This window comes from Cyclopterus lumpus, chromosome 14 (assembly GCF_009769545.1).
Source record: "Cyclopterus lumpus isolate fCycLum1 chromosome 14, fCycLum1.pri, whole genome shotgun sequence".
NCBI lineage: Eukaryota > Metazoa > Chordata > Actinopteri > Perciformes > Cyclopteridae > Cyclopterus > Cyclopterus lumpus.
Genome location: NC_046979.1, coordinates 1227501 through 1252500, shown reverse-complemented (window position 1 = coordinate 1252500; position 25000 = coordinate 1227501). Strand labels below are relative to the sequence as shown.

At 43.1% G+C, this 25000-nt stretch overlaps 3 protein-coding genes across 11 annotated transcripts in view; 2 read left to right on the top strand and 1 right to left on the bottom strand.

The window, feature by feature from the left end:
* The window catches only part of dub (duboraya), a 12196-nt gene extending 6168 nt beyond the window's left edge, over positions 1 to 6028 (top strand). The window contains exons 2-7 of one of the 5 annotated variants that reach the window (XM_034550823.1): positions 790 to 879; positions 1809 to 1868; positions 1953 to 2024; positions 2150 to 2401; positions 2761 to 3064; positions 4823 to 6028. In XM_034550823.1, coding sequence (XP_034406714.1) covers positions 790 to 879; positions 1809 to 1868; positions 1953 to 2024; positions 2150 to 2401; positions 2761 to 3060 — 774 coding nt within the window. In that variant the 3' untranslated portion in view covers positions 3061 to 3064; positions 4823 to 6028. Of the gene's footprint in view, positions 1 to 789; positions 880 to 1805; positions 1869 to 1952; positions 2025 to 2149; positions 2402 to 2760; positions 3065 to 4781 lie in introns of all 5 variants that reach the window. The other 4 variants (XM_034550824.1, XM_034550820.1, XM_034550821.1 and 1 more) reach the window with 4 other exon arrangements.
* Positions 6029 to 6925: 897 nt separating this feature from the next.
* On the top strand, positions 6926 to 18988 carry guca1d (guanylate cyclase activator 1d). 2 transcript variants are annotated; one of them, XM_034550826.1, is made up of 5 exons: positions 6926 to 8947; positions 9099 to 9556; positions 13173 to 13322; positions 17774 to 17861; positions 18610 to 18988. In XM_034550826.1, exons 2-5 carry the CDS (start codon positions 9362 to 9364, stop codon positions 18732 to 18734), a joined length of 558 nt encoding a protein of 185 aa, XP_034406717.1. In that variant the 5' UTR covers positions 6926 to 8947; positions 9099 to 9361; the 3' UTR covers positions 18735 to 18988. The 2 variants fall into 2 exon arrangements, with proteins under 2 accessions (XP_034406717.1, XP_034406719.1); XM_034550828.1 differs by having other exon boundaries at positions 8871 to 8887.
* A 747-nt stretch (positions 18989 to 19735) lies between these two features.
* The window catches only part of alg8 (ALG8 alpha-1,3-glucosyltransferase), a 13507-nt gene continuing 8242 nt past the window's right edge, over positions 19736 to 25000 (bottom strand). For 3 of the 4 annotated variants that reach the window (XM_034550818.1, XM_034550819.1, XM_034550817.1), the window contains exons 10-13: positions 23713 to 23852; positions 23454 to 23551; positions 23099 to 23171; positions 21459 to 21975 (exon numbers count right to left, since the gene is read on the bottom strand). In XM_034550818.1, coding sequence (XP_034406709.1) covers positions 21756 to 21975; positions 23099 to 23171; positions 23454 to 23551; positions 23713 to 23852 — 531 coding nt within the window. In that variant the 3' untranslated portion in view covers positions 21459 to 21755. Of the gene's footprint in view, positions 21105 to 21458; positions 21976 to 23098; positions 23172 to 23453; positions 23552 to 23712; positions 23853 to 25000 lie in introns of those variants that run through there. The other variant, XR_004611071.1, reaches the window with a different exon arrangement.

The window sequence follows — 25000 nt, the reverse complement described above, 5'->3', positions numbered from 1 at the left end:
TGTTGTTTATTAAACAGAAACAGAAATGTAAAAAGGAGATATTACAGTTGTACCACCGGTTATGCCAAACTGAGACGTTCTGGTTTCAGCAGCCGTTAGCATGGAAGCTAACTGTTGAAGGATTGAACTCTGCCTCAAATCTAGAAACCCTTCAGATCGTAATGTTTGGGTCAGAAAACACGTGAGGCCTGTTGTCTCAGAGCCTCTCATGAGCAGCTGCCTTCACATTTCCTTTTCCCAATCAGGTCACAGCGCTGCCAACATGCCACCGCAGCCAGGAAGTGACCTGCAGCCAGAGCAGTAGTCGCAATAATAGTAAAAGTACAAGAACATTAGCGGCAGCACATTGGGATAGCATATTCAAGCTTATATATATATATATATATATATATATATATATATATATATATATATATATATATACATAATTAATTCCAAGTTAATTTTACTACTTGGACCATTTATGTGCTAGTAAACATTGGTTCACCTGATTTAAAGTTAAAGTTATTGGATGAATTGTTGATAAATGAGGAAGAGATTTCTAAAGAAACATGATCAGTGTGTGTGCAGATTTCCCAGAATGCATTGCATGCGAGATAAATCTCCCATCTATTTTGTCGTTTGAAGAGAACGTATTGTATATCATGGAAAAATGTGTTTTTTACAGTTTTTTTACAAAAGAGGAAGGTTAAAAAATCTGAGGAATTGTTTCCAACAGCTCAGAAATGTACATGTGAAATTACACAATGCAGGTGGTGGTTAGTACTCACCCCACATCCCTTCCCTCAGGAGGAGGCTCTATCCCGGCGCTCGGTGGCTGAACTTGCCGGCAGATTCAAAGGCTCGACTTGTCCACACGATGCTGCTGGGATTGAAACGGTGAGTTCAATGTCTGTCTACATGCGTAGAATTGAGACACGTGGTCAAAGTTTTTTTTTTTAAAGAGATGCAAAACCACAACAAATACACAACATTTTTGTGGTTGTTTTGTTTTCTCTTTGTAGTCGTATTGTGTCTCTTTGTAGTCGTATTGTGTCTCTTTGTAGTCACGTCGCATATCTTTGTGGTCATGTTGTGTCTCTTTATGTTGTGTCTTGTGTCTCTTTGTAGTCATCTCTTTGTGGTTGTTTCATATCTCTTTGTGGTCATATTGTGTCTCTTTGTGGTTGTTTCATATCTCTTTGTGGTCATATTGTATCTCTTTGTGGCTGTTTTATGTATCTTTGTGGTTGTTTCAAATCTCTTTGTGGTCGTTTCGTATCTCTTAGTGATTGTTTTGTGTCGCTTTGTGGTTGCATTGTGTCTCTTTGTGGTTGCATTGTGTCTCTTTGTGGTTGTCTTGTGTCTCTCTTTGGTTGTTACACATCTTTGTGGTCGTATTGTGTCTCTTTGTGGTTGTTATGTGTCTCTTTGCTGTCACAGTGTGTCTCTTTGTGGTTGTTTCGTATATCTTTGTTTTCATTTTTCATTCATAGAGGTTTTGGTCAGTAACTGATAAACCCGTTCAGTGATCTATCCATGACCCCAACCGGCCGACTAGCTCCTGACTGTGTGGTGTTGACTGTCTTTATTATAATAATAATATAATAAAATATCTGCTGTGATGACCGTGTTCCATTCATCCGATGGCTTTATTTGTAAGTAATGCGTTTATAAGTCAAACTAGACAAACAGATAAAAAGGAGGATGTTGACGAAAGCCAACATGGACTTTTGATCTCTGCACTAAATGAAGATACTGTCAGTAATATTATATAATATTGTAACAGTTAAGTGGTTTAATGGCACTAATGATTGTTTGCTTAGCAGGAGAAGCCAGTCAGACGACGACCTCCTCGCTCTCTACAGCTCTCCAAAGCCCACCCGGAGGTGAGAGGGATGGAACCTTTGACATCAACAATCAGAATGAATAGTTAATGTGTGTGTGTGTGTGTGTGTGTGTGTGTGTCTCAGCAGCCTCCAGGTGTCACCTCTCCTCTACCTACCAAAGCCAAGAGGAACTCTGCTCTGATCGAGAAGCTCCAGGTGAGTTCCTCTTAATGGATTCTGCAGCGCTCTGCTGGTGTGGACAGAGAGCTGCACTCTGACATCACTCTTACTGTGTGTGTGTGTGTGTGTGTGTGTGTGTGTGTGTATGTGTGTGTGTGTAGGCCAACCTCTCTCTCTCTCCCACGACCCTGCTGCCCTCTCCAAAGAGCCCCGGCTTCAAGCTGCTGCCCCCCCCCTTCACCCCGCCCTCCCCCGGCTGCGCCCTGGTTTCCGGCTTTTTTTCGGCCACGCCTCCCGCCAGCCCGCTCACCGCCACCGGCGCCTCGCCGTGGACTGAGGAGGAAGGCCCCGCCTCCTTTGAAGCCCCTCCCACAGTGGAGGAGGGATCCGTCCTGTCGAACACCAACATCAAGGTCGGTCCCTCCTGATCCCGTCAAATCGAGCGTTTTCATTGGTCCACTTCCTATTGGGGGTCTTTTACATGTCTGTGTCTATTGTTTCATAATCTGTTATTTGGGGAACCAAACAGCACATATTTACTCACATTAATTCCTATTAAAAGTGGTTTATTTGGCATTATTATTACCAACAACGGGGCTTTAACCCTTTATTATTTAGTATTCTTGTCCTGTGGGCGTTGACAATAACGAAATGTAATCCACATCTACCAAGTAAAAGCTCCTAAAGCTAAAGGCGCTAACGTTGTCCAGAGAAGCGTCAGGATACAATGACCTCATCCGTCTGTCTCCGCTCTCATTGGTTCCCTCTCCAGGAACGAGCTCGCCACTCCATCCGGCGACGCCCACCGTCCCGCCGCCACAGGAAGTCCAGCAACGGAGACGAGGTCGGCGTCGCCATGGAGGGAGGGGAAGTGTCTCCGAGCTCCCCGACCGAACCGGAGGACAAAACAACAACAACAACAACAACAACAACAACAGGAGGAGGAGATGAAACGGACACTTCCACGTGTCTTCAGAAAAACAAAGAAGAAGAAGACGAGTCAAAGAGCGTCGAGACCAGAGGAGACGAGGAGATGAAGGAAGGATCAAAGGGAGGAGAAGAAGGATCTTAAAACGGTAAGAAAGGAGGAAGGAGAAAAATAGATGAAAGTCCCGACTGTTTGCTGTGCTGGCTCCTCATTGGTGGAACGAGCTCCCCATTGACATCAGGACAGGAAGTCTCTACAGACTAAAAACACATCTTACGACACCTTGAATAGGGAAGGTAGAGCCGTAGTAGCACTTTGGTAGCACTTAAATGTCTCTTACTGGTAGCACTTAAATGTCTCTTACTGATGGCACTTTGTAGTTTAACACTTTAGTAGCACTTAAATGTCTCTTACTGATAGCACTTTGTAGTTTAACACTTAAATGTCTCTTACTGATAGCACTTTGTAGTTTAGCACTTTAGTAGCACTTAAATGTCTCTTACTGATAGCACTTTGTAGTTTAACACTTAAATGTCTCTTACTGATAGCACTTTGTAGTTTAACACTTAAATGTCTCTTACTGATAGCACTTTGTAGTTTAGCACTTTAGTAGCACTTAAATGTCTCTTACTGATAGCACTTTGTAGTTTAACACTTTAGCAGCACTTAAATGTCTCTTACTGATAGCACTTTGTAGTTTAACACTTTAGCAGCACTTAAATGTCTCTTACTGATAGCACTTTGTAGTTTAACACTTTAGTAGTCTCTTACTGATAGCACTTTGTAGTTTAACACCTTAGTAGCACTTAAATGTCTCTTACTGATGGCACTTTGTAGTTTAACACTTTAGTAGCACTTAAATGTCTCTTACTGATAGCACTTTGTAGTTTAACACTTTAGCAGCACTTAAATGTCTCTTACTGATAGCACTTTGTAGTTTAACACTTTAGTAGTCTCTTACTGATAGCACTTTGTAGTTTAACACCTTAGTAGCACTTAAATGTCTCTTACTGATGGCACTTTGTAGTTTAACACTTTAGTAGCACTTAAATGTCTCTTACTGATAGCACTTTGTAGTTTAACACTTTAGTAGCACTTAAATGTCTCTTACAGATAGCACTTTGTAGTTTAGCACTTTAGTAGCACTTAAATGTCTCTTACAGATAGCACTTTGTAGTTTAGCACTTTAGTAGCACTTAAATGTCTCTTACTGATAGTACTTTGTAGTTTAACTTTATTGAAGAAATTGTACTTGCTTGATTCTTGTTGTTCTGAGTTTGGACTCATGGTTTAATGCACTTATTGTAAGTCGCTTTGGATAAAAGCGTCAGCTAAAAGAAAAGAGAGGTGATTCAATCAAGTCTCAAATAAGATATCAACAGGAGAGTAGAATAAAAATATAGACATATATGAACAATAGAACAAATATTAAATGTAAAAGTAGTAACTGACACCAGTGCAAAGCAGAACACAATAAGAGCAACGTAAATACAATATATATACATTTATTTACTTATATATATATATGTATGTATTATTTCCATATATATATACAGTATATATATATATATATATATATATGTATTTACGTGTATATATATATATATATATATATATATATACACACAGTATATACAAGAGACAAAAATCAAAAAGGTGTATGAGAAGTAATAGGAGCAGCAGTGCTTAATGGAAACAAAAAAGAAAAACTAATATTATCAATCATATTGAAAAGTAGTAAAAGGGTTATATTATAATAATGGAAGTGATATTGCATGTTATGTGGTTATTATTGTTGTTATTGTGTCAAAACAATAACTTCTCTGCTCACCTGTTTATTGGCTTCTTCCCCGTCGACCTAAAAGAAGATGGCGTTGACTTATTGCAGGTTCTCCTTCTCCTGCAGGAGGATCGGGCATCGGCCCGATGAGCCCCTGGGAGGCCGGGAGGGAAACCCTGCAGCGGCGGGGACCCCAAACTCTGTCGGTGCGGTTTCTGTTCGGTGAAGACGAAGCAGGAACGTGAACGACTGAATTTAACTCAAGTTCCACCTCCTGAAAACGATTGATGTGAATTTGTTGTTTTTTTACTAATCCTCGACTTTTTGTTTTTGTTTTTTTTACACTGCAACGCTGGATTTGTTCCTTTTTTATAGAATGTGATTTTATTTTTTGCGTCATTGTTTTCTTTGATGTTCGGTGCTTCCAGAGCTGTGATTGATGACGATGAAGATGATGACGATGATTGATGACGATGAAGATGATGATTGATGACGGTGAATGATGATGACGATGATGATGATGACGATGATTGATGATGATTGATGACGGTGAATGATGACGACGATGATGATGATTGATGATGATAATGATTGATGACGATGATTGATGATGATTGACGATGATGATGATTGATGACGATGATGATTGATGATGATGATTGATGACGATGATGATTGATGACGGTGAATGACGACGATGATGATGATTGATGACGATGATGATTGATGACGGTGAATGACGACGATGATGATGATTGATGACGATGATGACGATGATTGATGATGATGACGGTGAATGATGACGACGATGATGATTGATGACGATGATGATAACGACGATGATGAATGACGATGATTGATGACGATGATGATGACGACGATGATGATTGACGATGATGATTGATGACGATGATGATGACGACGATGATGAATGACGATGATGATGATTGATGACGATGATGATTGACGATGATTGATGATGACGATGATGGATGATGATTGACGATGACGACGATTGATGATGATGACGACGATGATGATTATTGATGATGACGATGAAGATGTGCTTTTGGTGTCCGTTTATTTTGAGTTGTGCAAAAAAATTTAAAAGTATCAAAATAAGATACTCGCTTGTTAAAGTTAAAAGCTGTCAGAGAGAAAACCTGAAGCCTTCATTCATAACAACGAACCACAGAGGTTTGTTATTGTTTTTGTTTTTTTACTGTGCAAAGGCACATTAACTCTAAATTCTGTAGTTAAGCCTAAAAGCTGGGGACGTCACATTGTGCCTTTAAGTTCAAAAGTGATATTAAAATGCATATTTTTGCTACATTCATGTTTACCTTTGTGTTTATGTTCTATAAATGTTCCTTGTTTTAAAGCGCTGGCAGTAGTGGAACAAGTATTCAAATATCTACTTTACTTCTGAATATAAATATTCAGAGAAATACCAGTAAAGCACTTGCTAAAGAAGTTTGACTCTAGAGACGTGAAACGACAAAGAATTACCACAAAGAAATAGAAAATCACCAGAATAAGACTGTAAGAGATGCAATATAACTACAAAGACTGAAAACAACACAATCCGGATGCGAAACGACTTCAAACAGACAAAGAGAAGCAAAATCACCACAAAAAGGCATTCAACATTAACACAAAGAGACTGAAGCATCAACAAAAAGACCCGACACGTAGACCTGACCACAAAGATCCAGCTACAAAGAGACAAACACAGAGACACACATGCAAAGAGACTCGAGACCAACACAAAGATCCAGCTACAAAGAGACAAACACAAAGACACACATGCAAAGAGACTCGAGACCAACACAAAGATCCAGCTACAAAGAGACAAACACAAAGACACACATGCAAAGAGACTCGAGACCAACACAAAGATCCAGCTACAAAGAGACAAACACAAAGACACACATGCAAAGAGACTCGAGACCAACACAAAGATCCAGCTACAAAGAGACAAACACAAAGACACACATGCAAAGAGACTCGAGACCAACACAAAGATCCAGCTACAAAGAGACAAACACAAAGACACACATGCAAAGAGACTCGAGACCAACACAAAGATCCAGCTACAAAGAGACAAACACAAAGACACACATGCAAAAAGACTCGAGACCAACACAAAGATCCAGCTACAAAGAGACAAAGAACAAAGAGACAAACACAAAGACACACATGCAAAGAGACTCGAGACCAACACAAAGATCCAGCTACAAAGAGACAAACACAAAGACACACATGCAAAGAGACTCGAGACCAACACAAAGATCCAACTACAAAGAGACAAAGAACAAAGAGACAAATAAGACTCAACCCAAACCCAACACTGTTGTGTTATTGTGCTATAAACCCCCGACAAGGTTTGTTCATTGTGTTCATGATATTTTTAGGTGCCTTGTAAATAAGACACTCACAGCTCAGCGATAGTGATGACGAGTGGGACCTTCCACAGCTGGCACGTCTCCCCGTGACTCGGGAACTCTTAATCTACTCGTACCTGGAAAAGACGAGTCCTCCGCCGAGAGGACGGAAACCTGGCGGCCGCTCGCTGAGTTTTAATCTTTGTTCTGGGTAATCCGTTTGATCCTCCGGTACACGCAGAGTCCCGTCTCACCGCCGGAAACTAAACGGGTCAACAGAAGAAGAAGAAAAGGCCACCGCTCTGGAAACCTAAAGGTTCACTGCCAAAAAAGAAAAGCCCACGCAAATCCAGAGGCATGCTGGGAGAACCATGTCAATAACAGGTGTTTCAGTCAGCTGTTAATAAAAAAGGTCATAGGTCACATACTGTGTCCACAACAACCAAGTCAACCAAGTCCCAGAAGCCTAATTATTAAAGTAGTTAGGCCACAGGAAGTATCTGAATACGATGGGACGTCACATTGAGAATCATTAAAAGTGTGATAAAAAAAGCTCCAGCCTGATTTAAGCCGAGGAGCCGCTGACGTCTGACCGGATTAACACACTCCGACATTGTTTCTCAGCTGTTGATGCTCAGCCTCTGATTCGTAGGTGTCAGAGAGGTTGAGAAGTTCAGACTGTCCACAATGAACAGATTGATGTTGTATTTTGAAGTATCGAGAGTCCGTCTTTCTGAAGGAGCCGTCGATCCGATCGACTCCGAGTGTCGGATGTGGTGTGATTTGGGCAAATGGTGGCGCTAAAAACAACAGACTTCACATTTATGTCTCCAAAACTAAATATAAGCCACGCCCCTTTGACTAATCTTCAGCCATTTTTTAATGGTGTCCAAATCTTTTTTACACATTTTGAACCATCGTCACCAAATTCGGGAGAGAACATCTCTGAATCAAGCAGGGGAAAGTTTGATGTTTCATACCATTTTGGTATAGATGGCCCTCAAAGTTGGGTCAAATGCTGTGGGCGGGGCTTCTATTTACTAAAAATAAAACGTCCTATCTTTTGAACGCTTTGTGCCATTGCAACCACATTTGGTGTAAATGTGTAGAAATGATCTCTGAGTGACCATGACCAATTGGGTGCCATTTGACCAATAGGTGGCGCTGTAGCAGCATGGAATCTCTGTGCTTTGCGTATCTTTCATGTCTTGTTGTTTTTGGTCTCTTTGTGGTCATTTTGTGTCTTCATGATCATTTTGTGTTTTTTGTGTCTCTTTGTGGTCATTTTAAGTCTGTGTTAGTTTTGTGTCTTTATTTAGTCTTTTTGCGTTATATCGAGAGCTACTTATTTATTTTCACCCCTCTAATTTTAATCTTTGTAACGTTTTCATGTCGAAACACGTATTTGTCATGAAAAATGAAAATGATATAGATGTTTAAACTCCCAGTGTTCCTGTCAAGTCATTATGGGTTTAAATGGTTTAACTGGATCACTACCAGTAGCGCAGAGCCTATAATAGACCAATGTTGGAGATATCGCAATACAGAAAGAAGCATTATGATGTCATCTTTCGGTTTGTCTTTGTACCTCCAGGGTTTTAGGTTTTCATGTTATTTAAAAAAATAATGACGTCTTTTCTCAGTATTTTCACCATAGAAAATCTCTAAAATTCTCTAAATTGTACTTAAGGACACTACTTGCACTTCGTAACTGTTTAACGCTTCACTTTTTAATGAAGCCCGTCGTCCTGCCTGTTGAAGCATCCACACATGACCTGGACCCGTCCGTGCCCCCCAGGACACCCAGGTGAGCCGTTACGTAACCTCCTTCCAGGGACAGCCCTCCTCCTCGGCTGAACCTCGGCAGGTAAAGCCTCTCGGCTCGGCCTCTGGCAGCAGAACATTGCTGCCAGAGGCCTGATCTCATTAGGGAGTTATTTTGGGTGCATCCTTGATTTCTTTTTCGTGCAGAACCTAAGAGGGTTAGAGAGTCCTGAGGTGTTGCTCTCTACCTGCAGAGTCACTGGACGTCGGCCGGCTCCATCTTCCTGCCGCCGAGCCTGCGGATTTCTAACCTTTTGGTGACTCTTTATGTCGCGTTTCTTCGTCTGTCCAGACGGACTTCAGACCCCTTCATCGAGCTCCGTCGTTGTTCTTTAAACATCGGAGGTCATCTGCTGGTTCCGTCTCTTTGTCCAAAACCCTTTTCCTTCAGGGTGAGAGTCCCTCGTTCTTCCTTATCTTTTTTGGTTTTTCTCGGTGCACCCGTCGGACCGGACCAATGGGGAACCACGGCTCCAACCTGGACGACATCCTGGCGGAGGACATGCACCACTGGTACAACAAGTTCATGCGGGAGTCTCCGTCGGGCCTCATCACGCTGTTCGAGCTGAAAGCCATCCTGGGTCTGAAGGGCATGACGGAGAACGCCAACAGCTACGTGGACCAGGTCTTCCTCACCTTCGACATGGACGGGGTGCGTTTCTCACACAGGCTTTTTAAATTTAAGCTTCTGAATTGTTATTGAAGGCTGGAGATTTATTTTTTCCGTTTTATTCATATTTGGGGAAGTCTTTGCATCTGGCTTGTCCACTGGTTCAACTGGACCAGAACCAGTTGTCTGAGCCTCACTGGAGCTAAATGGTTGGGGGAAATTTAGATTTGAGGAATATTTACAAATAGCAAACATATAATATATATATATATATATATATATATATATATATATACAGTATAGTATATTTAAGCAATGTAATGCAGTACTTCCTAAAGTTATACATATTACTTATTTTATCATTTTAAAGTTTTGAGCTTAATCTTCTACATTATATACTGTGTATATTTAAATGTTTCTATGGCTCAGCCTTCTGATATCATCGGCGGTGTTACTTTACTGGAAATAACTGTTAATTGTGTAAATGTTACCAACTGCTCTTCTGCAAGTTTATAAAGAATAACTTTTATATTTCAGGAGTCGTCCTAAGAATGAAATGTACGTCCCCTGTACGTAATTATCATCAGTGACTTCGGCTTTAGTACCGAGAGTACGAAGTGTTAAACTGTGACACAGGAGGCCGGGGTTAAAGGGATAGTTATTACCGACGCAAAGGGTTTTAAAGTTTTAAAGGGATAGTTATTACCGACGCAAAGGGTTTTAAAGTTTTAAAGGGTTTTAAAGTTTTAAAGGGATAGTTATTACCGACGCAAAGGGTATTAAAGTTTTAAAGGGATAGTTATTACCGACGCAAAGGGTTTTAAAGTTTTAAAGGGATAGTTCAGATCTGCCAAACTAACTAACTGATGCAGGCAGCAGGAGACCAGCAGCTTCAATCTATGTTTTTATCAATGGAGTCTGGTGTGTTTGAAGAGAGAAACGGTAACAGACTGTCTGGCATCAAGATAAAGAGGTGAAGATATTCTAAATATAGCGTTCACTCAAACTGATATAGATATTTTAGGAGCCTAAAATCCGTCCACAGCAGCTCATTGCTTTCTCCAAGCTCCGCCTACTGTAGTACCTCATTCCACCACACTTCTAAACATCACACCCTTTAACGTTATCAATGTCACGACATGTTTAGTATTCAAACTCCACTGCAATCGTTCGGAGAGCGTAACCAGGCGGGTTTGTAATGTGGAGAATTATCATAAAACATCCTGGGAAGGATTTCATTTAAATTGAATTTAATGCAAAGTTTAACAGGTAGGATATACTCAGTCTGGGGTTGCTGTGTTAGCAATTGCATCACTATATTACAGGTATGTTAAAGAACAAAAAATAGAAGAAATATTGTATATGTACAAAGGTTCGAAACAGGTTTAGAAACATTTAGTTTTAGTTCCCTTTGAATGTTCAGACTTTGTTTTTAAGTTTCAGGTTAGAATAAGGTTTAGGTTATAATAAAGGGTCAGGGTTGGAGCTATGCATTTAGTGTGGACGGTTAAGGTTAGTATAAAAAAGCATGTGTGTATCTGCATAAATCAATACCAATTCATGATAACATTGATTATTGTGCTTTTCATAATGGCCCAAAAAACACTAAAACCCTACGTAAACCTCTGCAACGTAACTTTATTACAGAACCATTGTTTATACTAAAGACTCTTATTTTGAAAGATACACACTTGACTTGCATAACTCGGACTGCTGAAGCCTTATTTTTAACTTTAGATAAACTACGGAGTATATTTGACACAAATTAAGGACGGTGGGTTGTTTTTAAATCCTGTACAAGGAAAGTGAATCATAAAGTACATATGATAAATAAAGATAAAGGTGTAATGTGTTGACAAACTGAACCAACATGTTTACACTAAACTGACCTTTGACCTTTCTACTGAAGCTCATGCAATGTATGCCAATCTGATTTGTTATTAAGAATGAGCTCATTTTTTAAAGGATCCTAAAATAAATAAAATACAAAAAAAAGATCTGACAAAAACGGTGAAACAGACAAAATGTCACTTACAACAGGATATCAATGCTTTTTTTTTTTAAACACACCAGATTATGTCAAAGGATGTTAAAAAAAGGTAAATTTTTGCAAAACTAAAGAAATCTGGTTTTAAAATTGCTTTTTGGAAAAAACTAAAACCAGTTTGGTAGTTTCTCCACATTTTTAATCAGATGATTATTTAAAAAAAAATTTCCTGTCCGATTCTATTTGTAGACGTTCTGTTCTCTATTGACAAATATAATTACCAATAAATATACATTTGGCGTCTTGTAAGTGTTGGTTTGACACATTTGATCACTCACTAATCCATCGCTCCTCTATTTATTTTACCTGAAATAAAACATATCATACAAGCCGACGTCTGCAGATCAAACTGCCATACATGGGATATTTCTCATTAATATAAATGTTAAATATGAGATCTCACTTTGAGGATGTGAAGACGAGTGGAGAATCATTTTGATCGTTCGTTTGTTTTTTATTCCAAAAAATTATATTAAATTATTATTAAATATTAGACAAAACCACATGATTCATTAAGAACATTTTAATAATTAAAATTTGTATTTGTAGTAGAAGTATGTGTGGCAATAAAATACAAACAAATGCACTTTGAATTACATTTTCTTTTTTTAATGGAAGAAAATCTTAACTCAAGTTCCACTAATTATCTCTTTATGGAGCTTTTAACTGCATCTCATGGCTTTCATCTGTAGATTGAGTTATATAAAAAAATAAATATATATATATATATATATTTATATATATATATATATATATATAAAGAGGACCTTAAAGCACTATTCCCTAAAGCCAACTATAAACTTTCACTGTAAAACATTATGCTTTTAGTTTGAAGGTTAACCAGAGGCGTTGTCTCTTAGCTGTACATCTGCATCCATTAAGATGCTTTCTGACCCTGAATCATATTTCTATATATTTATGTTTTATGTTGAATAACACAACGGGTTCCGCTGCAGAGACCAAAGCGTTAAACATGCCTTTGTGAATCAGGACAAAGATGGCCGAAGCACAACTTTCATTGGCTCTCCGTCTAATTGGCTTTCGCCGTGTGCGTCAACAACAAACTAATTGGATTCCCAGTGTTTGGTGGTGAAATTTAGGGAGGAGGTTCAACCCTCAGGGAGGAGGTTCAGATGTTCAAACCTCAGAGAGAAGGTTCATCCTCAGGGAGGAGGTTCAACCCTCAGGGAGGAGGTTCATCCCTCAGGGAGGAGGTTCATCCTCAGGGAGGAGGTTCAACCCTCAGGGAGGAGGTTCATCCCTCAGGGAGGAGGTTCATCCTCAGGGAGGAGGTTCAACCCTCAGGGAGGAGGTTCATCCCTCAGGGAGGAGTTTCAACCCTCAGGGAGGAGGTTCATCCCTCAGGGAGGAGGTTCATCCTCAGGGAGGAGGTTCAACCCTCAGGGAGGAGGTTCATCCTCAGGAAGGAGGTTCATCCTCAGGGAGTTTGATGGAGGTCAATGGAACAACTACGTAAACATGAAGAGTACTACATCTGACCACTCTGGATGTCAACCTTGCCTACTTTGTATTTAACGGCCAGCTTTAGTTTTAGAGCTCAGATTAAAAATCCAAAATGAGAGATTCTGATCCCTCTGCTCTGCCTTGCAGGACGGCTACATCGACTTCGTGGAATACATCGCAGCCATCAGTCTGATGCTGAAGGGAGAAATCAACCAGAAACTAAAGTGGTACTTCAAACTGTTCGACCAGGACGGCAACGGGAAGATCGACAAGGAAGAGCTGGAGACCATCTTCTCAGTAAGCACCCAACAACCAGAACAACTGTCCATGAAACCTCTTAATCCTGCACAACTAACAGGAGCTAATAATATTAAATCATTTGAGATACTTTATGCTAATTTGACCAAAATGTAGGAAAAAAAACCTGAAGAGATCCACTTAAAAATATAAGGATTTAAATGTAAAGTTAGCCATCCATCCATCCATTATCACCCGCTTATCCGGGGTCGGGTCGCGGTGGCAGCAGGTTCAGCAGGCCGACCCAGGCTTCCCTCTCACCCGCAGCACTTTCCAGCTCATTCTGGGGGATCCCGAGGCGTTCCAAGGCCAGCCGGGAGATATAATCCCTCCAGCGTGTCCTCGGTCTTCCCCGGGGCCTCCTACCAGTTGGACGTGCCCGGAAAACCTCTAATGGGAGGCGTCCAGGAGGCATCCTGACTAGATGAACCACCTCAGCTGACTCCTTTGGACACGAAGGAGCAGCGACTCGACTCCAAGCTCCCCCCTGATGTCCGAGCTCCTTACCCTATCTCTAAGGCTGAGCCCGGCCACCCTACGGAGGAAGCTCATTTCGGCCGCTTGTATCCGAGATCTCGTTCTTTCGGTCACGACCCAGAGTTCGTGACCATAGGTGAGGGTTGGAACGTAGACCGACCAGTAAATGGAGAGCTTTGCCTTCCGGCTCAGCTCCTCTTCACTAAGACGGACCGGTACAGCGCCTGTTTTACTGCTGCAGCCGCACCGATCCGCCTATCGATCTCCCGCTCCACCTTACCCTCACTCGTGAACAAGACCCCGAGATACTTGAACTCCTTCGCTTGGGGTAGGCAGTTTGCCCCCACCTGGAGGGAGCAATCCGCCGGTTTCCGGCAGAGCACCATGGCCTCAGATTTGGAGGTGCTAACTCTCATCCCTGCCGCTTCGCACTCGGCTGCAAAACGCCCCAGTGAATGCTGGAGGTCACGGTCCGAGGAGGCAAACAGGACCACATCATCCGCAAACAGCAGAGAGGCGATCCCGAGACTCCCGAACCGGATCCTCTCCGCCCCCTGGCTGCGCCTAGATATCCTGTCCATGAAGGTCACGAACAGGACCGGTGATAAAGGGCAGCCCTGGCGGAGGCCAACACCCACCGGGAACGTGTCTGACTTACTACCGAGGAGACGAACACAGCTCCTACTGCAGGCGTACAGAGACCGGATGGCCCGTGCCAACGGGTCCGGCACCCCATACTCCCGCAGCACCCCCCAAAAACCCCTGAGGGACCCGGTCGAAAGCCTTCTCCAGGTCTACAAAGCACATGTAAACTGGTTGGGCAAACTCCCAGGACCCCTCCAGTAATCTTGCGAGGGTAAAGAGCTGGTCCACTGTTCCACGACCGGGACGGAATCCGCACTGTTCGTCCTGAATCTGAGGTTCGACAAGCGGTCGGAGCCTCCTCTCCAGCACCCTGGCATAAGCTTTTCCCGGGAGGCTGAGCAGTGTGATACCACGATAGTTCGAGCACACTCTCCGGTCCCCCTTCTTGAAGATGGGAACCACCACCCCGGTCTGCCAGTCCATGGGCACTGTTCCCGACCCCCATGCGACACTGAAAAGGCGTGTCAACCAAGACAGCCCAACAATGTCCAGCGCTTTCAGCATCTCAGGGCGGATCTCATCCACCCCTGGCGCCTTGCCACCAAGGAGCTTTTTGACTACCTTAGCGACCTCTGCCAGGGATATGGGTGAATCCACCCCAAAGTCTTCCGGCGCTGCCCCCTCTCCGGGGGACATGTTGGCCGGGTTTAGGAGTTCCTCAAAGTGCTCTTTCCACCGCCCGACGATGTCCCCAGTCCGGGTCAGCAGTTCCCCCCCCCTGCTGAGAACAGCCTGGGGTAGACCCTGCTTTCCCTTCCTGAGCCGTCGGATGGTTTGCCAGAACTTCCTTGAGGCCAACCGAAAGTCCTTCTCCATGGCCTCCCCGAACTCCTCCCATGCCCGAGTTTTAGCCTCCGCGACCATCGTCGCTGCAGCCCTTTTGGCCCGCCGGTACCCGTCAGCTGCTTCAGGAGACCCCTGGGCCAGCCAGGCCCGAAAGGCCTCCTTCTTCAGTTTGACGGCTACCCTCACCCCCGGTGTCCACCACCGGGTTCTAGGGTTGCCGCCACGACAGGCACCGATGACCTTCCGGCCACAGCCCCGAGCAGCCGCGTCCACAATAGAGGCTTTGAACAAGGTCCACTCGGATTCCATGTCCCCAGCCTCCCTCGGGATTTGTGAGAAGTTCTTCCGGAGGTGGGAGTTGAAGACCTCCCGGACAGGATCCTCTGCCAGACGTTCCCAGTTCACCCTCACTACACGTTTGGGCTTGCCAGGTCTCTCTAGCCGAGTCCCCCGCCATCTGATCCAACTCACCACCAGGTGGTGATCAGTTGACAGCTCTGCTCCTCTCTTCACCCGAGTGTCCAAGACATACGGCCGCAGATCAGATGATACGATTACAAAGTCGATCATTGATCTCCGGCCTAAGGTGTTCTGGTACCAGGTACACTTATGAGCCACCTTATGTTCGAACATGGTGTTTGTTATGGACAAACTGTGGCTAGCACAGAAGTCCAACAACAAAACACCATTCGGGTTCAGATCGGGCAAGCCGTTCCTCCCAATCACGCCCCGCCAGGTTTCTCTGTCATTGCCCACGTGAGCGTTGAAGTCTCCCAGGAGAACTATGGAGTCGGCAGGCGGCGCCCTTTCCAGGACCCCTCCCACCGACTCCAAGAAGGCCGGATACTCCGAAATGCTGTTCGGTGCATAAGCACAAACAACAGTCAGAGCCTTACTCCCCGCAACCCGTAGGCGCAGGGAGGCGACCCTCTCGTTCCCCGGGGAAAACTCCAACACAGCGGCGCTCAGCCGGGGGCTCGTGAGTATCCCCACTCCCGCCCGGCGCCTCTCACCCTGGGCAACTCCAGAAAAGGACAAAGTCCAACCCTTCTCCAGGAGCTTGGTTCCAGAGCCCATGCTGTGCGTGGAGGTGAGCCCAACTATATCTAGCTGGTACCGCTCCACCTCCTGCACCAGCTCCGGCTCTTTCCCCGCTAGTGAGGTGACGTTCCACGTCCCTAGAGCTAGTCTATGCTGCCGGCGATCGGCCCGCCCAGGTCTCCCGCCTGGCCCGCCGCCCGGTCTACATAGCACCCGACCCCGATAATTCTCCCTGCGGGTGGTGGGTCCACAGGGTGACAGCTGCTCCATGTTGTTCTTTCGGGCTGAGCCCGACCGGGCCCCATGGGCGAAAGCCCGGCCACCAGACGCTCGCCGACGAGCTCCCCTCCTGGGTCTGGCTCCGGGAGGGTGCCCCGGTTTCCCTTGTCCGGGCAAGGTGGCTACAATCCGTGGGCTGCTTATCATCAGGGTTTGTTGAACCGCTCTTAGTCTGGGCTCTCCCCCGAGACCTGTTTGCCTTGGGAGACCCTACCAGGGGCTGACGCCCCGGACAACATAGCTCCCAGGATCACTGAGCCACTCAAACTCCTCCACCACGTTAAGGTGGCGATTCATAGGAGGAGTGTAAAGTTAGCTTCTATCTTTATCTTTTTGACCCGATAAATCCCTCAAACACATTGTGTTGATCCTTCCGTTTGCTTTTCTCTGAAATTGCTTTTTAGTTTTTCCAAAAAATGGGATATTTCTTCATGTAGAACAATTAGTGACAGTGTGGGCTCCATCGGGGGGCGGGGCTTAGCTGACTGTTAACAGACAGACAAAGATGGTCTTTAGATTTGATTGTGAAACTTTCTGGATTTACTAATAATATGTTGCATAGAATAATAGAATTTGAATTAATTCATTCTCAAATATTCCAAAAGACACCAAATATGTCAGTCAGAGAAGTATAAAAAATGGAATGAAGAAGATTTCTGGAAGGAACGATGCAAAAATGCATTTCAGAACTTTAAGGAAACTTTAGGGTCTAAATAAAAGTTACGAAAAAGTTAGTGTTAAGAACACACTTAACACACTTAAATGTCCTACAAACTGTGAAGCGACTGAATCATCTGAGCTGAGGAGCTGCACGTCGAACCCGTCGGACGGATTCTGAGACTTCATTCTGATGGTTTTATTTAAACGATAATCCGGCCGTAATCAAACGTTAAAACGTTTTTTTTTAAAAAGAAGTTTGAAAAGTGACATTTAAAATCTAGAAATGGAAATGAGAAAAGGAAAATTAAACCTGAAATAACACTTTATATGCCATTTTCTCTCTTTGTTTCCCCTTTCCTAATTCTGGGCAAATGATCCATAAATTCCCAACGTTTGAACACAGATTATTCACAGAATCTTTTTAACTCATTTAACATTGTTTCTTAAAAGATTAGAAATAAAAGTGTTTTAAATCTTTACAGGAATTAAAAAACCCTTGTTTTGTATCTCCTGTTTTTACGACATCCGTACGAGTGAGACTGTGTGTGTGTCTCCCCCTGCAGGCCATCCAGGACATTACACGAAACAGAGACACCGACCCCGAGGACATGGTCGCGGTCATGTTTGAAAAGATCGACGTGAAGGGAGAAGGTAAAGAACAAGTTGCTATAGATATCATTATTATTGCCCGACGAGCTGAGACGTCTTAAAATGGGAACGAACAAAATCAACCGCCATTTACCCTCAAGACAAACTTTACAGTCTTTACCTCACTAGTCGTAAGGATCTAAGAATATTAAAAGTGTGTTAATTTGTTGAGTAGAGTTTTTAATATTGTACCGAACTGAAAAAGGCACCAGCGTTCAGTTTGGGGATTAAACTAAGAAAGTGCAAAATCCAATTATATGCAGACGATACTGTGTTTTACTGCTGAAGGAAAACTACAGAGAAAAGTCATAAAAGCCCCAACGGATGATGTGCAAAGCACCACGTTTTCGTTTAGAGGTAATAAACCGCCACTAAACCCTTAAAAGATACAATAAATCCATATATTATGGGCTTCCAAAACTTTGATCTGAAGATCCTCAAAATCACTTAAGATTTTATCTTGTGTGAAATTAAATTGACTTTTAAGACAAAATTGTTATGGCTACACTAGATTGACTGAAATATTCAATACATTCTGAAAAACCATGAAGGATAAAATGACTAAAGACTAAATCTAAGAGTCTTTAGAGTCTACAAGGGAACCAACTAGTCTCCAGGTTTTTAAATGTAACCTTAAATCTGGACAGTTTTACATGTTTTTAACCATCTTGTTTTAATGTTTGAAGTTAAAGAAACCCCCCTTGAGTGTTCCATACTAAGCACTCTGTCGCCGTCGTTTGACCCCACTCAGGTGAGCTGACCCTGGAGGAGTTCATCGAGGGAGCCCGAGACCACGAGGACATCATGAACATGCTGAAGAGCCTGATGGACCTGACGCCGGTGTTGATCATCATCGTGGAGGGCCGGGCGGGGTGAGAGCGCCGAGCCGGGAGGCGCAGAAAACGACCAAAGACTGAACAGAGCAGAAATCCTGCAATCCAGAGCCCCCCCTCCAAAACATGTTTAAGAGTCACAAAGTAGGAGAAAAGACTTCGAGCGCTCCAGCTGCTCGTCTCCAAAAAACTAAAAAAAGAATTCATTTTTGGACAAAGATATCTTTGAAGAAGACTTTGATCATTCCGGTTTTTTTCCCAGCAGCTAAAAAAAAAGTAAAATCAACCGTCTTTGAATCCGTCTTTCAGATTTTGTTATTTGTGCAACACATTTTTTTAAACAATAGTGGTGATGATTCCAGTTTCAAAAGATACCGAAAATTAGGTTCAGGACCTGGTGTCGAGGTTCAGGACCTCTTTGGTACCGACAGCACAACACTAGGACCATTGATGCTCTTCTGGACTCTTTCATCCCATAGTAATCATTTCTTTCAACACTTTTGCCAATTCAAGACTGAATCCGATGAAGAAAATGTTTATAAATGGCGGCTGACTCACTGGATGTGATCACCTTCACCAACGGATGTTCTTGGTGCTCAGAACTTCCTCCGGTCCAAAAACACCCTATTTTACATTTCACATTTACAAAGAGTTTCATTCTTTGCACGTCGCATTTTTCCTGATATTCGACGCGTTGAGTCGAGCGTCGACGTCCGATCAACATCTTTTAATTCAAACTGCTCAGAGAGCAGAGCATGCTGGGAGTCTTTTCCCTGAATCGGCTGATCCGCTGTAATGCCGTTAACAGGTTTAGCCTCCTGAGCCGTAATGGAGCGGATTTACAGACACGGCTTTAACTCTTCAGTTCCACAAACTGGAGCTCTACTTTAATAAAAACTCAATCAATCTACTTTTCATTACAGGCCAGTCCAGGCTACCAAGGCCAAACCGGACCAAACCAGGACAAACTAGACCAGGTGTGATTAACAGCTAAATAAAGACACGTCACCTTGTTTTGAGACAAATAATTTAAACTGCGCGACATTTGTCTGACAAGCTGTGCAATTTATTGATTAGTCGATAATTATTACATTTAAATTGACAATATTTTAAAAATCAGAACCTTTTTTCACAAGGTTCTGATATTTTAAAGACAATACTTCTTAATCGATTAATAAATAAATAAACAATCAACAATGAAAATAATCGTTATTTGCAGTTCTTTGGTTTCTCTTCAGATGACCACTTCCTGTCCAGTGAAAAGTATCTCCAGATGTGTGGATCAGTTTCTTCTTTTTAGAGATACGAGGTTCTCACAGGACAGAACGAGTACTTTAAGTACATTTAGATTGTAATATTTAACTTACTTTTACTTTTACTTTTGAATGCAGGACTTGTGTAAAATCTTCAAACTGTCGTTCATTTCGAGTCTCTGTCAACGTTTTAAACTGCTTCAATGTTTGAATGGATGAACTTAGTTTTACAGCTTTAGTTTGTTCGTTTAGTGCGACTTGTCTGTTATTTTGACGTTAAAAAGGAATCCACTGAATGATTTTTACTTTTATACGAGACAAGATCAAGAGAACAGAGGTGGAATGTTTGTGAAGAGGAAACTGGTTCGATGGCGGAGGCCATTCTGCCCACAAAGCTGCTAACGGGTAGTCGTAGTCAGATCGGTCCTGCAGGTTAGCATCGGCGCTAACAGTTAGCATCAGCGCTAACAGTTAGCATCAGCGCTAACACTCCTTATTGTGCAATAGAAACGTGTAAAACTCTGTTAAATTAATTTCAACCAATCGTGTTTTGTGTTGCCTTATCAATAAAGTTTTTAAACAAAACGCTATTATTGATGTTTTTATTCACGTGCTAATGGGAATGACTTATTATTGTGAATATGAGTTTGTTTGAATCCAGTTGGACTTTTTCTTTTGAAAGGTGAATCATTACATATACAAATTCATCTTTATTTCATTTATTTGAAAATATAGAAAAAACAAAACATAATTCCCGTCTTTCAGTTCCGTTTCAGTCCACATGGCGTTTGATTTCATCAAACCAGGAAGTAGATCTTCACCTTCAGAGAAACTACAGTTAGCCGAGTTGGATTCTGGCCTCATTTATAATAGATTACTTCATCGTTTGACTTAAATCTGTTTTTCGAGGCAAATTTTCCAACGACCGAGATGTAAAAGTTAGTATGAAAAAAACCACGTTGAAAGTCTGACTTTGAGATGAAAAGAGTTTGAAATAAATAAAACTATTGCAGCTGAATTGATGCGTCATTCCCGACCGGTACCATCCATACAGGGTCGTGGGAGGCTGGAACCTATCCCAGCATGCATTGCTTCTGCATTGATGCCGTGCAGAACGTTTTGAAGGTTTTCCATTGAAGCTCTGAACGTCTGTCGTCACCCTGAAAATAAATTTAAATCTATATCATATGAATCCCTTTTTTAAAAAAAAGATTGTAGGATTGATGTGTTTTTTAATTAAATTCACTTTCTTTAACGAATATAATTTGTAAGTGTTGTCTCTCTTGAAACTGAATATCTGGTTGGATATATTTTTTATATTTTGACTGTTAACAGTTAACAGGGATGTCGCGTTGAAGCATCTTTAAAAATAAATTAAAAAAGGGTTTTACAGCATTTTTGATCATGGATTACTAGTATAATCACTAACGTATAAAATAGGATGTTATTGTAACTCTGATTGTTGTTTCCTGTCTGGAAGTCCACAGAAATACACATTTTAAGAAAGTCGTCCATCACTCTACGACAACCTTTTTTATTTACTTTGTTATTAACCTTCATCATTCGTTCTTCTGTCACGCCCATAAACTCAAAACCTCCAGCTGGTGGTGACTTATCGATCCGGTTGAGGATCAATAAGTTGTTGAGGATGTTGTCGTCGTGTTGTCGTCATGTGGTCCATAATCCACAAGAAGAAGAAGAAGAACACAGATCACTTCCTCCTGATTGATCAGCGTCCGAGTGCCTTGCTCAGGGGCACATGTGCAGGATGTAGTTGTGTTTTTTGGGTAGGGAATCTGACCTGAGACCTCTCACAGCTGTTTGTGCTTCTCCTCCTGCCGCAGCAGACTGGCATACAGGCGCAGGAAGGAGTAGCAGACGCCCACGGAGCAGTACACCGAGGTCGCCAGCAGGGGCAGGAAGGGCAGCTTGTGTCGCCACGGCGACAGCGGGAAGGCCGCCTCACAGGCGAGCGCCACGACGCCGAGACCCAGCAGGTAGGCGGACTCCAGAGGACGGAGCACGGGGCCGCTGAGCGGAGAGAGAGAACACCTTTAGTGCAAAGCACTCTGGGTATCGGAGTCAAATACAACCCTGTACATTAAACGCTATTGTATAAGTACATGGGTCCTGGTTTCATCTGGACCCTGGTCCTGGTTTGATCTGGACCCTGGTCCTGGTTTGACCTGGACCCTGGTCCTGGTTTGACCTGGACAATGGTCCTGGTTTGATCTGGACCCTGGTCCTGGTTTGATCTGGACCCTGGTCCTGGTTTGACCTGGACAATGGTCCTGGTTTGATCTGGACCCTGGTCCTGGTTTGACCTGGACCCTGGTCCTGGTTTTATCTGGACAATGGTCCTGGTTTGATCTGGACCCTGGTCCTGGTTTGACCTGGACCCTGGTCCTGGTTTTATCTGGACAATGGTCCTGGTTTGATCTGGACCCTGGTCCTGGTTTTATCTGGACCCTGGTCCTGGTTTGATCTGGATCCTGGTCCTGCCCGACACCTCCTGATATTTTCATGATTATTATTAATAGTTGCATTGCAATTAGTATTGTCAATTACTGCTTTAATTATCATTATTATTCTATTATATTTAACTTCACCATCATCGTGCTACTACCTTTCAGTTTATTTCACTAGAGTTTACTCATCATATGAATCATTTGGTCATCTATTATACATCTGGTCACATGACATCTATTGTACTTCTGGTCACATGACATCTATTGTACTTCTGGTCACATGACATCGATTGTATTTCTGGTCACATGACATCTATTGTACTTCTGGTCACATGACATCTATTGTACTTCTGGTCACATGACATCTATTATACTTCTGGTCACATGACATCTATTGTACTTCTGGTCACATGACATCTATTGTACTTCTGGTCACATGACATCTATTGTACTTCTGGTCACATGACATCTATTGTACTTCTGGTCACATGACATCTATTGTACTTCTGGTCACATGACATCTATTGTACTTCTGGTCACATGACATCGATTGTACTTCTGGTCACATGACATCTATTGTACTGTCAAAGGTCAGAGGATGTTGTGAAGCCCTCTGAGGAGAGTTTGTAATTTGTGATATTGAAGTATTGTATAATATATTCAACACAAAGCAATACTTTCTTTACCTGTGAAGTTTCCTCAGAGCGGTGAAAGAGTAGATCGTAAACATCAGCATCAGAAACACTTTGATGGGCAGCTCTGCAACGCACATACAATGAAGTCATTACATATCGCATTATAATATTCAGATCAATAAAAAGAATGAGACACGAGAATCACAAGAGGTCAGAGGTCACGGCACCTGAACAGCTGCTTCACAAAGTTACATTTTAGAGAAGACATTTCTAAAATGCAGTGGAGAAAGGGTTCAGATATGTTATAAAAGTATTATTAACACGCTATAAAAATACTCCATACAAAAGTATGTATTATATACTTCTATATATTATATACTTCAGAAGTATATATTCTGGTGTTTACCTGCGGGGGTGAAGAGCAGCGGGAACAGCGAGTAATGACCTGTGGTGGTGAGAACCAGAAATATCCCAGCATCCTCTCTGCTCTCGACCGCCAGGAAGCTGCAGGAAACAAAACATAAACAAAAACACTAACTAAACTAAATTCACTCGTAATCTGAAGAGTAACTAAAGCTGTCGGAGAAATGTAGTGCAATCAAAACAGAAAGTAGTACGTAGAACACGGGAATACGACACCTGTGTAGAACATCGGTTAAACTCACCTGAGAGGCAAGATGGCGAGGAGGACGGCCTTCTCGTGCACGTGCCAGCCGAACATGAAGGAGCCCAGAGCGCAGAGCAGCAGGCAGCGCAGGAAACCCCGCGCACCGCGAGGACGCCGCCAGATGGACGCCAGCGCCGGCTGCAGAGAGGAAGGACGGGAGCGTTAGCCGGAACTCTACGGGAGCGTTAGCCGGAACTCTACGGGAGCGTTAGCCGGAACTCTACGGGAGCGTTAGAGAATTAGCCGGAACTCTACTGGAGCGTTAGAGAGTTAGCCGGAACTCTACGGGAGCGTTAGCCGGAACTCTACGGGAGCGTTAGAGAATTAGCCGGAACTCTACGGGAGGTAGCCGGAACTCTACGGGAGCGTTAGAGAATTAGCCGGAACTCTACGGGAGCGTTAGCCGGAACTCTACGGGAGCGTTAGCCGGAACTCTACGGGAGCGTTAGAGAATTAGCCGGAACTCTACGGGAGCATTAGCCGGAACTCTACGGGAGCGTTAGAGAATTAGCCGGAACTCTACGGGAGCGTTAGCCGGAACTCTACGGGAGCGTTAGAGAATTAGCCGGAACTCTACGGGAGCGTTAGCCGGAACTCTACGGGAGAGTTAGAGAGTTAGCCGGAACTCTACGGGAGCGTTAGCCGGAACTCTACGGGAGAGTTAGCCGGAACTCTACGGGAGAGTTAGCCGGAACTCTACGGGAGAGTTAGAGAGTTAGCCGGAACTCTACGGGAGCGTTAGCCGGAACTCTACGGGAGCGTTAGCCGGAACTCTACGGGAGCGTTAGCCGGAATTCTACGGGAGAGTTAGCCGGAACTCTACGGGAGTGTTAGCCGGAACTCTACGGGAGTGTTAGCCGGAACTCTACGGGAGAGTTAGCCGGAACTCTACGGGAGAGTTAGCCGGAACTCTACGGGAGAGTTAGCCGGAACTCTACGGGAAAGTTAGCCGGAACTCTACGGGAGAGTTAGCCGGAACTCTACGGGAGTGTTAGCCGGAACTCTACGGGAGAGTTAGCCGGAACTCTGTTCACCTACTGCAAGTTTCATTAATAAACTCTTTAATAAACTCCTCTGTGTTTCATTAATAAACTCTTTAATAAACTCCTGTGTTTCATTAATAAACTCTTTAATAAACTCCTGTGTTTCATTAATAAACTCTTTAATTAACTCCTCTGTGTTTCATTAATAAACTCTTTAATAAACTCCTCTGTTTCATTAATAAACTCCTCTGTGTTTCATTAATAAACTCTTTAATAAACTCCTCTGTTTCATTAATAAACTCC

Bases quoted from the DNA above. Each gene is read 5' to 3' on its own strand.
- guca1d (XM_034550826.1), top strand. From the start codon at position 9,362: ATGGGGAACCACGGCTCCAACCTGGACGACATCCTGGCGGAGGACATG. The intron at 9,557-13,172 runs GTGCGTTTCTCA...TCTGCCTTGCAG, and splicing joins TCACCTTCGACATGGACGGG to GACGGCTACATCGACTTCGT. The intron at 17,862-18,609 runs GTAAAGAACAAG...GACCCCACTCAG, and splicing joins GATCGACGTGAAGGGAGAAG to GTGAGCTGACCCTGGAGGAG.